We start from the raw sequence: 13,685 nt of genomic DNA on the forward strand, positions 1-13,685 counted from the left end.
ACTGAAGGCTCTTTATTATTTCCAGGGCGGTTTAAAAGAGGAAAATAGGTCTCTGTGAATAAATCACAGCGGTTTTTGTAAGAATTTTGATGACACAATACAATTTCGAAGATTTTTTGGATATGCCTCCTGTAAAGCGCGGAAGACGAGGTGCCAGCGACGTCGATGAGGGTGACGAGGAGTATAGACGGAAGAGGGAGAGGAATAATGAGGTAAATAGTCGAAAATCTACAGAACCTCTTTTCTATGAGGATACATTTTGTTTCATAAAAGTTGCTCCTTCAACTTCCAAAAACATTGTGCCACATATCTTGTAACAGTCATGCAATTTTTTGTAATATTGTTAGCTTTGAATAAAATTATTGTTTACTTAAATATTAGTTCTGATATACAGTTTTGTCTATTCACTTAGTGAGAATCAACCAGTTGTTCCTGTGTGTTTCACCCACATTCTGAGAAAACTACTTCCCGCTTGCTAATTGTCCTTTTCCAGGCAGCTAGTAGTTTTTGAATTAAAGTCAGGTCACCTTTATAATATTATAATAAGGATTTTATTAAATAATATAATTTTTCATTCAGGCAGTCAAAAAGAGCCGAGTAAAGTCCAAACAGCAAACACAGGACACATTTACACGTGTCAAACGGCTGAAGGAAGAAAACCAGGAGTTGGAGGACACCACAAAAAGGCTGACCAAGGAGTTGGAACTCTTGAAGGAACTCTTTATTGCCACAGCCGCTAACAAGAGTAACCCAAAATTTGAAGGAATGGATCTCGAAGCACTTTTAGCGGATACACCTGATAAGTAATAGGTATTCTATATTCAACTTGATAGAAGAAATGTGTTTGCCAGCGGTTTTTCTTTTTGTCAAGTTGCTAGTTGTTAGCGGGTATTTTAATTGTTTAATGTTTTTGTTGTAACTATGTCTAATTAGCATTTCTGTCTCCTGTAATAATGCATTCTTGTATAGGAATGCACAATTTTGTCAGACTGATATTATCAATAGATGTTGTCATTATTATTTTCTCTCTCGTAAATTTCACATAGTATGATTAATGGATTCTGAGTAACGTTCCAAGCTACCTTTTCGGGGAAAACTGTAGTATAGTTATCGGCACGGATATTGAGACTGACCTTCACCTTCAGAAGTGATTTTTTGGTTTATTGCCTTATGTGTACAGTGCGCGAAGCGATCCCCACTCTTCCGCCGAGAGCTCAATATCCGTGCCGATAACTATAATTGGTATTATAAAGTTTAGGAGCAAGCCAGAATTTACACACTGTTTAATGTTGTTACTGTAGTTGCAAGAAACTATTTAATGCCATAAGTTTTAGTTTGTAAGTTACTGTTTAAGTAGAGATATGAACAAACAGTAAGGTCTTCATTGTAAAGTTCAATTATTCAGTATATATGATAGGTAATGATAAAGTTTAATTATATTAATTTTGTTTCATGTTTTTCGTAATATTTTGAATGATATTTAAACTCGTAACAACATACAGGGATGTATGCACTTTATTGAAAATTTTCTTATGATCTGTGATATAGTCTAGTTCATATTGAATTGTATTCTTATGACGTGAGAAATTATTAGCTGAAAGCTATTTTTTATTCATTTTTACTTTGATTATGTAATCACATAGGGTGTTACAGAAAAGTTAAACAGATGTTTGACACATGTTTAAGAAAGTTCTGAATGGAAGTTTTCTGTTTAACTTTTTTGCAACAACACTGATTAATGAAAAGGAAGCAATAAATAATGTAAATCAATAAAATTTATTATGGAAAAATATTATCTTACTATCTACATTATTTTTGTTTCGTTTTATTGACATGCATATTGAGTCAGTCTATGATTTTGAAATTCATTGATTATTCTTCATATTGTCTACGCAATCATGAACATAATGTTTGAAGTAACTCAAAATAGGCATGTCATTAAAACATTACAAATTCATAAACAATAATGTTTCTCACTGTTATAATGTAATTTATCAATCTAAGAATTAAAATAATAAAATTTAAAATAAACTTGATATATAATAATATTCAGTCGTTGTCATTTATAATAACTACCTTGACTGCAATATATAATATATATAATAAATAATAATGAACCTCAGCTTTAATATTACACAAATTGATACTTTTCTAATCTTGAAGATGATCACAGATAAAAAATTGTAAGGAACAAATAAAAATAACGAAATAAAACATTTGTCTAACTTTTACAATTTGAAAACAATTTTTTGATGTAGGTATAGTAAACATGGAATTATGCATTCAAACAATAACATACAAAATAGCATTTATTCTGAAAATCATTGAACTATGAAGCCAAATACAGATTTGATGAAAAATTACTGTATAAAGCGTCGCCTGCGCGTGATTATAAAATAGTACTACAAAGCTCATTGTAGGTGGCGCCACTCATATTGACGTTATTAAAAGTCCGTATATTTGTACAGGTAACACGTCAACCTACAACAATGAGTCAAATTCCTTCAATAAATTTTCAACCTTATCACAATAGTGGAAGATTAATATTAGATTGGTAAAAATCGACAGATTCGGATAGGTTCACCTGCTAGCATCTGTACTTACTACAGCTCACCTTTTACACATTAACAGCCAGTTTCTTCATCAAAAGTAAAAGCCAAAGTAAAAGTCAAAGTAATGTCTAAAGTAAAAGTAACGGTCAAATTCATTTTTTCTATTAGTTTTGCTGTCACTTTAGCGTTGAAAAAACGAATTTGACAGTTACTTTTACTTTAGACATTACTTTGACTTTTACTTTTGATGAAGAAACTGGCCGTAAATATTATTTTTTCACATCAAAACAACAGAACTTAAACATTTCATATAGCTGATACAAAAGAGAGCTGAATAGGTCCAAACTCCAGTAAAATCACTGTGAAAAACACAGTAACTCAGGCCATATATCAACCTTGCACATTTCAGCAATTTATAAGTCCCAAATATTATTATTTTTTCCTATTTCCAGACATTAATAACCCCATCTGCAGCAGCACTGACAAGATAAGGCTTGCTACCTTCTACCATAGTCAAGTCGGTAATAGGCGCGGTATGGTAGAATGACCTGGACTCTACGCTGCGGTATATGTTGTCTTCTATGAGTGAGGATGGTGCTGAAGGGTTCTGCTTGCAGCATTCCTGGATGACGGTCGTGCCGTCTATTATGCGGCTCCTGGGAAGAAAGGATTAATTTATGTAATGGTACATTTTAGTATATTAAAGGCCAATTTTTTCAATCGCCACATAACTTTTGTCTGAAGAACAGGGTTGAAGTTTTGTATTGAAAATACATATGTCGCTACATTTATCCCTCAAATAGAAGTTATCATGAATATCGGTTCGAATCTCCTAACTGCTTTGAAGGGCAACTTTGGATTCATTTTAATAAAAGACTTTTGACCTGGTAACTTTAAGGGATTAATAATAATAATTTATTTCAGACTAGTTGTGCAATTACTGCAATGACATATTTTACCGACAAAAAATGAGGAAAAAAGAGATCAAGATTCCTGAAAAAATCTTAACCATGTTTCTTGCCATAGAACCATCTATACATATAATAAATCTGTAAAAAAACTGTGTCTGTACATTGAATATATTAAAAAAATAATCATTGGGTGGGGTTTAGAAACAGTAATGGAGCACAAATCCAAAAAAAAAATTCTGTCTGTATGTCTGTTTGTTTGTACACGCTAATCTTCCGAACTACTGAACGGATTTCAATGAATTTTTCTTTGTTGTATCAGTATTAAGCCTGGTCAACATATAGGCTATAATTTATCTTCGAAACTTGAAGACCTGATGCAGAACACCAACAGACCAACAAAACTATAAGAGATACAAAAATGGTGTCATGGCAAAAATTGTTTCATGTGATGAGCATTTTCAGCTGAGATAATAAATTTGAAGATCTGGAACACCTGATGTGGAACCCCAAGAGCCCAGCTTCTCTGTACCATATACAGGTATGCCGTTTTAGGAAAAGTTGTTCAATTTGATAAGCACTTTCTATTGACTTATACAAATTGAAGATCTAAAACACCTGATGTGGAACTCCAGGGGCCCAGCTAGACTATAGCATATAGAGGTATGACGTTTTAGCAAAAGTTGTTCAATCTGATAAGCACTCTCTGTTGACTTATAAAAATTGAAGATGTAAAACACCTGATGTGGAAACCCAGGAGCCCAGCTAGACTATAGCTTATAAAGATATGACGTTTTAGCAAAAGTGGTTCAATCTGATAAGCACTCTCTATTTTGACGTATAAACATCGAAGATCTGAAACACCTGATGTGGAACTTTAAGAGCAATTGAAATGTATAGAAATGAATGTTATGAAATAGGTATGGTGAATCAAAAAAAAGTAATTAGTCCGTCTTTTAGATAACCCTAAAATAATGGACACGTATTTTTTTCTTTTCTCCTTCTCACAAACAAATAATAACAAAGATATAACACGCTTGAATTTTGTGTTAAGTCACTGCTTAGTACAAATTTTACATACCTAGACGTGGCGTCACGAGCCCCCACTCTCCGAATTTTTTGCGTTATATATATCTCATTATTATTTTGTATGTCTCTTCCAGACCTCGGGACTACAGAGTTCCGAATTTTTGGGAGGCAAACGTGAGGCCAAAGCCAACACGCTGAAGCCCTTTTGAGACAACTTTAATGAAATGGTGACACAAAACCGACAATTATCCCTTTATACACTATAGAAATGAACCCAAGGACAATCCCCGGTGAACGTCGTTAAAAAAAAGACAATCTGTGCTATACCATTGCTAACTGTGGATGAATACTACTTGGGCTATTGTGATGGGAGGCTAATGGACTAGGAATGGGGAAACTACGGGAACTATGGCTCCTGCCGATGACAATGTATTAGATACATGTAAAAATGGCAGGTGGAGACTCGCCAGCTCACTTACTGGGCCCCCGGGAATCTGTCACTGAATAGCAACAAAAGGGCAACAGGGACATGAGCGGCTGAAGTGTGAGGATACCTCGGCGGATTTTAAACGCAGATTACGCGCTCCCTGTGGGTCACTTACCACGAGGCACCTATCCTCCGAGCAGGGCTACTAACCCTGCTCAAGCGACTCCACTCTGGATGGTCAAGCCAAGCCAGAGGCGTGAGACCTACCCCCGTCATGGTTCACTCCGACCGGCCGGAGATGGGGGACAGTATACTCTCCCTGGAGAACTCAGTATATATGCCCCGCGGGGTCGCTACTCCCCCTCATCAGCCTCAGATATCCTGCAATGCTTGTATCTCATTATTATTGTCGTTATTATCTCAATAGCCTTTGTCCCAATTATGTTAGGGTCGACTTCCAGTCACGATGCAACTGATTACCAGTGTTTTAAAAGGAGCGACTGCCTATTTGACCTCCACAACCCGGTTAACCGCTCAACCCCCAACACCCCTCGGTAAAACTGGTCAGACTTACTGGGTTCTGACTACCCATAACGACTGCCAAGAATGTTCAATGACAGCCGGAACCTACAGATTAACATCCCCTCCAAATAACGGTCATTGGTATCCAAAATATACGTAGAAAGTACATACGAACTTAGAAAAGTTGCATTGGCAGGTACTTGCCAGACCTGGAATTAAAGACGCACGCTCATACTTGAGAGATTGGTTCTATACCCACTAAACCACCACGACTTCCACTAAGTCATCACGACTTTGTCATCTCAGTAACATTTAATGTTTTTTTACGTAATAATACGTGTAATATTTTTGCCACACACAACTTAAATGCGGACTAATTAGAATCACTACTTTTATCCCTATGGTCACGTCTATTGCGGTTCAGTTCTCAGCGTTTTGTTTAGTCTGCTGTGCTTTTGCCGTTAAAGTACAAAAATTAAATATATGGAACATTTCTAATGGCTATGCGTATTCCGTTGTTTTCAAGGCAACGGGCCCTTAAAATTCAATATCAGACGATTCAGATCTTTGATTTTGCTGACCCCGTAGTCGCTGGCATAAGGGACAGGATCCGCGTACGAAGTCGCGGGCAGAAGCTAGTTATCAATAATAATCTTACATCCACATAAACGTACCTGTATTTAACAGCATTAGGCGAGTTCCTCAGCGAATCATTGTGTGCATGTAACAGCACATACGAATCCTCAGGGTGCTCCAAGTCCCAGTACCGCAGCCGAAGGTCGGAGCCCCCTGTCACTACGAACCTGTTGCCCTCGCGAGCGCCGCAGTATATCGCGCTTATGTAGTGGGAAGCCTATAGGAGGAAAATGAGGGATCGTAAGTAAATTAATCAGTGTTTTTTTTTACACACTACATAAGCTCGATGAACAAAATAGTTCATCGAGCTTATGTTATGGACGCCTGTAGGGGGGTAAATAAGGGATAGTAATTAATCAGGTGTTTAACAAAAATACGCTTCTGATCTTGAAGGCCAAATATATAATGCCAAGGTCGCCAAGAAGCACTGGATGCGGGTTGCTGAAGATCGAGCAACGTGGCGACCCTTGGGGGAAGCCTGTGTTAAGCAAGTGGGATCGTGAGCCCCCCCGCACACTAGACAGCCAGCCTGCAGCAGCCAGTAAAACATATGACACAGGCCGTAGGACAGGTAGGCGGTACAGTTATTTCCTTTTATCTCAATCCATCCAAAGGTTGTCTGTAAGAGATCGCTTTTAGCGATAAGACCGCTCATTGTGTCACCGACTTTAAAATCTTTAGGTTAGTTTTTTGTTGTTGTTTTTAATTGGTGTACATAATAAAGAGTATATCATCTATCTATCTATCTATATGACGTTGTATTGGAGCCTGCGCACTAGGCAGCCAATAAAACGCGCCTGATTGCACGGCAGCTGCCCGCGGTCTGAGCGGGCTGCCGTCAGTGTCTGCGCACTAGTTGTAGCAGCCAGACGTATTCCCGGGGTCCGAACTTTGATAAGATGACTTTTGAAACAGATAAATTTATTCTGGCTTCTGAATTTGCTGCTGACTGGTTGCGCAGCGCGGGGGTCTAAAAATTTAAGGGCTGGTGATGATTTTGGGGATATAATATAGATACCGCCGGCGTGTAGTGCAGCGGCTGCAGCGCGTTGGTGCTGGGCCACAGCGCGTGCGTCCTCTGCGTGGACTCCAGGCTCCACGCCGCCGCGTCGCGCCCGCCCGCCGCCCACACGCACCCGCTGTTCCCACTGCCTACTATACGCCGCACTCGTTCCGCTATAACGAGTGTTTAGATGTTAACAACTCCCCGCACATGGATAAAAAGTAGCCTATAATTTAGGCTGATATATAAGCTATAATACTGCCAAGTTTGAACAAAATCGATCAAGTAGTTTTTGCGTGAAAGAGCTTCAAACATCAACATTGTATGAGAAATGCTTCTCATATTAGCCCTGCTCAATGCATAAGTGACATCGAAATAAATGCTGACACGGTGCTGAAGCTTCTCAAGTCATTAGATCTTAACAAGGGAGCGGGTCCCGACAACATACCACCGACATTTATAGTAAGGTGTGCTGATAGTTTGGTGGTACCACTTACTGCCATTTTTGTGCGTTCAGTTAGTGAAGGTATCGTGCCCAACATATGGAAACGAGCATTTATAACTCCAGTGCACAAGAGTGGTAGTAAGGGGGACATTACCAATTATCGCCCAATATCAAAATTATGTCTGTTCGGTAAGATACTAGAGCGCCTTATATATGCCCAAGTCTATAGCACTTTTTCCTCGGCATTCATTCCCGAACAACACGGGTTTTTAAAAAACCGATCGACCACGTCAAACTTACTATCATTTGTTGATTTTACTACCTCATGTATGGACCATGGCGGTCAGGTAGACTGTACCTTTACTGATTACAGTAAATGTTTTGACCGCATAGATCACTCTATACTCTTACAAAAGATCTTGCAGGCAGGTATCCATGGTAACTTGTATCGGTGGGTTACCTCATATATACGAAATCGTTCGCAAGCTGTCGCAATCAATGGCATTGTATCTTCATGGCACGTAGTTCCTTCTGGAGTTCCCCAGGGATCTTTGCTTGGTCCTTTGTTTTTTAACATTTTTATAAATGATATTAACATGTGCTTTCATAACTCGTCATTTTTACTTTACGCAGAAGACATGAAGATTTTTAAACAAATACGCAATATTGATGATTGTTATCTTTTGCAACAAGACCTGTCAAGACTTGAGAGCTACTGTACATCAAATAATCTAGACCTCAACGTATCAAAATGTTTCCTAATTACATTCACACGTAAAACCAACATCATAGTCCAAAACTACACCTTAAACAGTCATAACTTAAAACGTGTAAACTACATACGAGACTTGGGTGTAATACATGACTCAAAACTTACGTATGAGAAGCATATCGATTACATAGCCAATAAGGCCTATAAAGCCATGGGATTTTTAAAAGGGTATAATTTAGGCGATCACCAAAAATATTTTTAAGACTCTAAGCTGAGGCACCAAATAAAATAAACAACTCCAAAAAAAATAAATTGACTTTATTAAAAGGGCACTAAAGTATATAATATTATGATCCAAAAAAAAAAAATAACATCAGAAAAATCGCAAATCTCGTACAAATATTATTTTTGGTTCCCAAAATGGATTAATGGTCACCAAATTCTATCCAACTAAAAGATTAATAATACTACCAAAATCAAAGTTAGTGACGAAAACGAATCGCTGCAAAACCGACTCCACGTAGTCTTGTCTGCCCTACCCCTAGAGTGCAATTCAAATCCGCGTGGGCGCAGAGGGGCGAGGCGGCCTGCGAGCTGAGGCGCAGGTAGTTTTTAAGGCTGGCCGGCGGAGCCGGCCAGCAAGCCGAAGCTGCGGTGGTGAGCGTGAAAACCATCTGCGACGATAAGCTCGCATGGGACCGCCGGAGCCCCGCAGTGCCGGAGCCGTGACAGAAGCCATGCTTGCTGCATGTTTCGTGCTTACATTTTACTACTGAGTTACACACAAATTCATATAACAATAAATAAGCGACGTACGTTTGGGAACCCCAGTATATTAATTGGTATTTGGGAAATATTCTAGCGATCGTTAGCTTATTTAGTCTAACAAAAATGACCAAATTAGGAGTCATGGTATTACATAATTGGTAACATCTAAGTAGTGACAATATATAATATTTGGTCTAAAGTGTATTTTAAAGGCGTCCATATATTTTTTTAGTAGTCAATAATACGAAAAAATGGTTTTACCTAACAATATTTTTGGAAACGTTATTTGGTGACCATTTATCCATTTTGGTAACCGTTTAGAATTTTTTTGGTAGTAAAATAGGTACTTTTTTGGGTGGTGTTTAAACACAAGCCTTTTTAAAAAGAACCTGTTCTCAGTTCTCTAGTGTCAAAATTATTAAAATTTTATACTGTTCGTTTGTCCGTAGCTCACTCGAATACTGTTCGCAGGTTTGGAATCCTCGGTACGATATTTATAACTCAAGAATTGAATCAATTCAGAAAAAATTTACCAGATATCTCCAACATAAATGTGGCACATATGATTGCAATTACATATCCAGATGCAAAAGATATCACCTTTTACCCCTTAAAGAGAGGAGGATGATAGCAGATGTTACATTTCTTGTTAAATTGGCTCAATCACATATTGACTCTCCTACCCTTCTCTCGAAAATTGGATTACGCGTTCCTAAAAGGTTGCCTAGAATACCGGCTCTCTACCTTAATGTCCCACATTGTAGTACTAATTACCGACAAAGTTCATACTTTGTCAGAGCAGCAAAGACCTTTAATACACTCGCAGACTTTTCGGAACTTGACCTATTTACCGCTAAGCCACGGGTATTCGCAGGAACACTTGCTAAGAGCTGGTTTGATGTGGTTCGATAATTGTATGTTTTTGTTTGTATTTTGTATTGATGTCGTGTTACGTTTTTATTGTTTGGATTAAGCAGACAAGCTAGGTATTGATATGCGAAAACATGTAATTGGTTTCAAGTTATCATAAATTGTAGTTAAAGTGTTTTTTTGTAAAACTGTTTGTTTTCCGAATAAAATAAAATAAAAATAAAATAAAACATTTCCACGGAATTGCCAATCCACGGAAGAGAATGGACGAGTGGAAGTGCCCTTATAGTGCCCCAATAAAAAAAAACCAGTGTCGCCAAGTTCACACATTTCAGATCTGCTGTCCTGTATGGATCAGAAGTGTTGGCCCACAAAAGCGACGAATTTTAGATAATTGCTTGCGGCAGAGATGAGAATGTTCATAAAAATGTGTGGTGTTACGGGAATAGATAGAGTGAGGAATGAGTAAAGTTACCGGCACGGATATTGAGCTCTCGGCGGAAGAGTGGGGATCGCTTTGCGCACCGTACGCAAAAGGCAATAAGGCAGTAAATCGCTTCTGCGCAGGTGAAGGTCAGGGCTCAATATCCGTGCCGATAACTATATTTAAGAGGAAGCTTGAAAATGGCGCCGGTAACAGACAAGCTTTGTGGAAATCGGCTGTTATAGTATGGTCATGTATGCGGAGGAATGAAAGTCATGGTGTTGGGATGGTGATAAGTATGAACGTGGACGGATATACCTAGTGGAATAGGGCGACCAAGGAAGCGATTGAACGAGGGCAGGAAGCTGACGATGATCAATAAGTTATGAAGGTGTTATGCTCTTACGCTGACTACTGACTGGGTATGCGTTATTATGAAATCGGACAGATAGTTTTTATACTTTTAACCTTCATTTTTCAACGAATAACGTCCAAAATAGTCAAAGGTAAAAATATTAAAAGATTCATACAGTATGTCCCGAAATTTAAGGATGAAAAAACTGATACAAAAAATATACCTAAATAAATAATTAAATAATAATAATAAAAAATAACTTACAATTAGGATGCCTCACAGACGTGATGGGCAAATGGAACCTCAGATCCCACACACAGATGGCGCCACTTGAAGTGCCCACAGCGAGGTACCCGCACGGGTCTGCGTATAGGCACGTGTACACCCCTTGCTTCAAGTCGCCTTGTAGCTTCCACGCGTTACCTACGAAAAAGGGGGAGAACTTTTTTGGCAGCTCGTACAGCAGTAGGAGCAGTAGTTCACAGATTCATCCGAATTCTCAATTCGGCTGTTTGTGTTTTTTTTTTCTAATTGCGGAATCAAACTGCTTTAAGGTTAAAGCTCAAATATAAAATGTGCACTTGGAGAGGCCTATGTCCAGCAGTGGACTGCGATAGGCTGATGATGATGATGATGATGATAAAATGTTTTTATTTTTATTTTTTATTATTTTCTTAAGTTAATATTCCATTAATATTATTTTTTTCTTTACATCCGAAAGTTCTTTTATTGAAATGTTTGCCAAAAAGAAATGAATTAGAAATATGTATAGATTTATTTAATCTTATATCTAGAGGTTTTCCCCTATTATTCTTCGTCCTTTGCTCAGCAGTGCGACAGCATAGGCTAATAAAAAAATAATTAAAAAAAAACAAAATTATCAAGCCTGTCCTAATTGAAACAATTAAGTATATTAGTACATACCTGGCGCCCTGAGGTCCCAGCCCACAATATTGGCGAGTAGCGTGGCATAGGAGATGACGGCGCCGTGCGCGGGCGCAGCCACGCACACCGCGTCGTCGCCGTCACCCTCCAACTGACGCCCTTGTGACAACGTCATGCGGGACGAGTTGTTGTCTACCCTGGGGGGTAAAGGTGGGGGTATGATAATGATATTCTGTCATACCTCATTAGGGATACAGGGCTGGCAGAAACTAAAATGGCCGTACAGCCCAGAGGGGGATTCTACACACGGCAAAATAGATAAAATAGTAACTAATATTAAAAAGCGAAAACAAAGTTTGTTTTTTGGATGCGCTTATCTCAGGAATTGCCGATTCTATTTGAAAAATACATTTTAGGCGTTAGATCAATGAAGGGTTATAGCCTACTTTGTATCCGGGTTGACGAAATATAGTACCCACGGGATGCGAATTAAACCAGTTTAATAATAATGATGAATTATCAAAACCTGACGTATTAAAATAAGCATAGGTACAAAGTTAATAAATAATAAGAATAAATAAATAAATAATAATAAGTAAAGGACCCTACTACAATAGAAATACATACCTTAACACGAAGACAGATTCTTGCGTAGCAGCGACTAGTGACTGGCCGGCTTCACACGCGGCTATCGACAATACCGGGCCTGCATTCCTATTGTACATTGATTTGGATCTGTAATAAAAAATGTACTAATTTGAATATTGTTTGAGGAAATCGTGGCTAAGAAATAGATGCACGAATTGGTAATAAGGTTAAGCAATTTTGGCGCGGTCAGTTTATGGATGTATGACTATCTTGACATGACGAGTGACTCCGTGTTTCGGAAGGCACGTCAAAGGTGGATCTCGGCTGTCGTTTGAACATATTTGGCAATCATTACGGGTAGTTAGAAGCCAGAAAGCCTGACAACCAGTCTTATCAAGGGGTATCGAGATGCCCGGGTAATTAGGTTGATGAAGGCACGTAGACAGGTACTCCATGTAAAACACTGGTAGTCCGCTGCATCCGGTTAAATTGGAAGCCCACTTTAATAAAGAAGGGAAAAGGCTAGGGAGGTGATGATGACGATTTTATATATCGTCCTTTTTTTATAGTTATCTTTATTTTCTCTATACCTGTTGATGTGTGCCTGCGTGTGCAGGCGCTGCGCGTCCCACAGGCGCACGGTGCCGTCTGTGACATGGCAGTGTTGCCAGCACACGGCAGTGTTACCTGTTGATGTGTGCCTGCGTGTGCAGGCGCTGCGCGTCCCACAGGCGCACGGTGCCGTCTGTGACATGGCAGTGTTGCCAGCACACGGCAGTGTTACCTGTTGATGTGTGCCTGCGTGTGCAGGCGCTGCGCGTCCCACAGGCGCACGGTGCCGTCTGTGACATGGCAGTGTTGCCAGCACACGGCAGTGTTACCTGTTGATGTGTGCCTGCGTGTGCAGGCGCTGCGCGTCCCACAGGCGCACGGTGCCGTCTGTGACATGGCAGTGTTGCCAGCACACGGCAGTGTTACCTGTTGATGTGTGCCTGCGTGTGCAGGCGCTGCGCGTCCCACAGGCGCACGGTGCCGTCTGTGACATGGCAGTGTTGCCAGCACACGGCAGTGTTACCTGTTGATGTGTGCCTGCGTGTGCAGGCGCTGCGCGTCCCACAGGCGCACGGTGCCGTCTGTGACATGGCAGTGTTGCCAGCACACGGCAGTGTTACCTGTTGATGTGTGCCTGCGTGTGCAGGCGCTGCGCGTCCCACAGGCGCACGGTGCCGTCTGTGACATGGCAGTGTTGCCAGCACACGGCAGTGTTACCTGTTGATGTGTGCCTGCGTGTGCAGGCGCTGCGCGTCCCACAGGCGCACGGTGCCGTCTGTGACATGGCAGTGTTGCCAGCACACGGCAGTGTTACCTGTTGATGTGTGCCTGCGTGTGCAGGCGCTGCGCGTCCCACAGGCGCACGGTGCCGTCGTCGGAGCACGAGCCGAACAGCGACACCTGCGCTGGTAGCGTCACCATCTGATTTACACGGGCCCTGGACATAGAAAATATAGTAAGTATGATTAATAATAATAACGTCCAAGGCCGATCGGCCACGGCGGCTGTT

General features: G+C 40.1%; 1 protein-coding gene and 1 long non-coding RNA gene across 3 annotated transcripts in view; one reads left to right on the forward strand and one right to left on the reverse strand.

Moving 5' to 3' along the window:
* The first annotated feature begins 803 nt into the window (after positions 1-803).
* Positions 804-2,048, forward strand: LOC124641178. The gene is made up of 2 exons (XR_006985643.1): positions 804-1,223; positions 1,259-2,048. It is a non-coding gene; the product is annotated as an uncharacterized LOC124641178 (long non-coding RNA).
* Positions 1,758-13,685, reverse strand: part of LOC124641176 (phosphoinositide 3-kinase regulatory subunit 4) — a 29,688-nt gene continuing 17,760 nt past the window's right edge. The window contains exons 22-28 of one of the 2 annotated variants that reach the window (XM_047179175.1): positions 13,491-13,613; positions 12,164-12,271; positions 11,576-11,733; positions 10,916-11,074; positions 7,093-7,250; positions 6,113-6,291; positions 1,758-3,208 (exon numbers count right to left, since the gene is read on the reverse strand). In XM_047179175.1, coding sequence (XP_047035131.1) covers positions 2,995-3,208; positions 6,113-6,291; positions 7,093-7,250; positions 10,916-11,074; positions 11,576-11,733; positions 12,164-12,271; positions 13,491-13,613 — 1,099 coding nt within the window. In that variant the 3' untranslated portion in view covers positions 1,758-2,994. Of the gene's footprint in view, positions 3,209-6,112; positions 6,292-7,092; positions 7,251-10,915; positions 11,075-11,575; positions 11,734-12,163; positions 12,272-12,387; positions 12,715-12,811; positions 13,614-13,685 lie in introns of those variants that run through there. The other variant, XR_006985642.1, reaches the window with a different exon arrangement.

The sequence above is a fragment of the Helicoverpa zea genome, chromosome 22 (assembly GCF_022581195.2).
Source record: "Helicoverpa zea isolate HzStark_Cry1AcR chromosome 22, ilHelZeax1.1, whole genome shotgun sequence".
Lineage (NCBI taxonomy): Eukaryota > Metazoa > Arthropoda > Insecta > Lepidoptera > Noctuidae > Helicoverpa > Helicoverpa zea.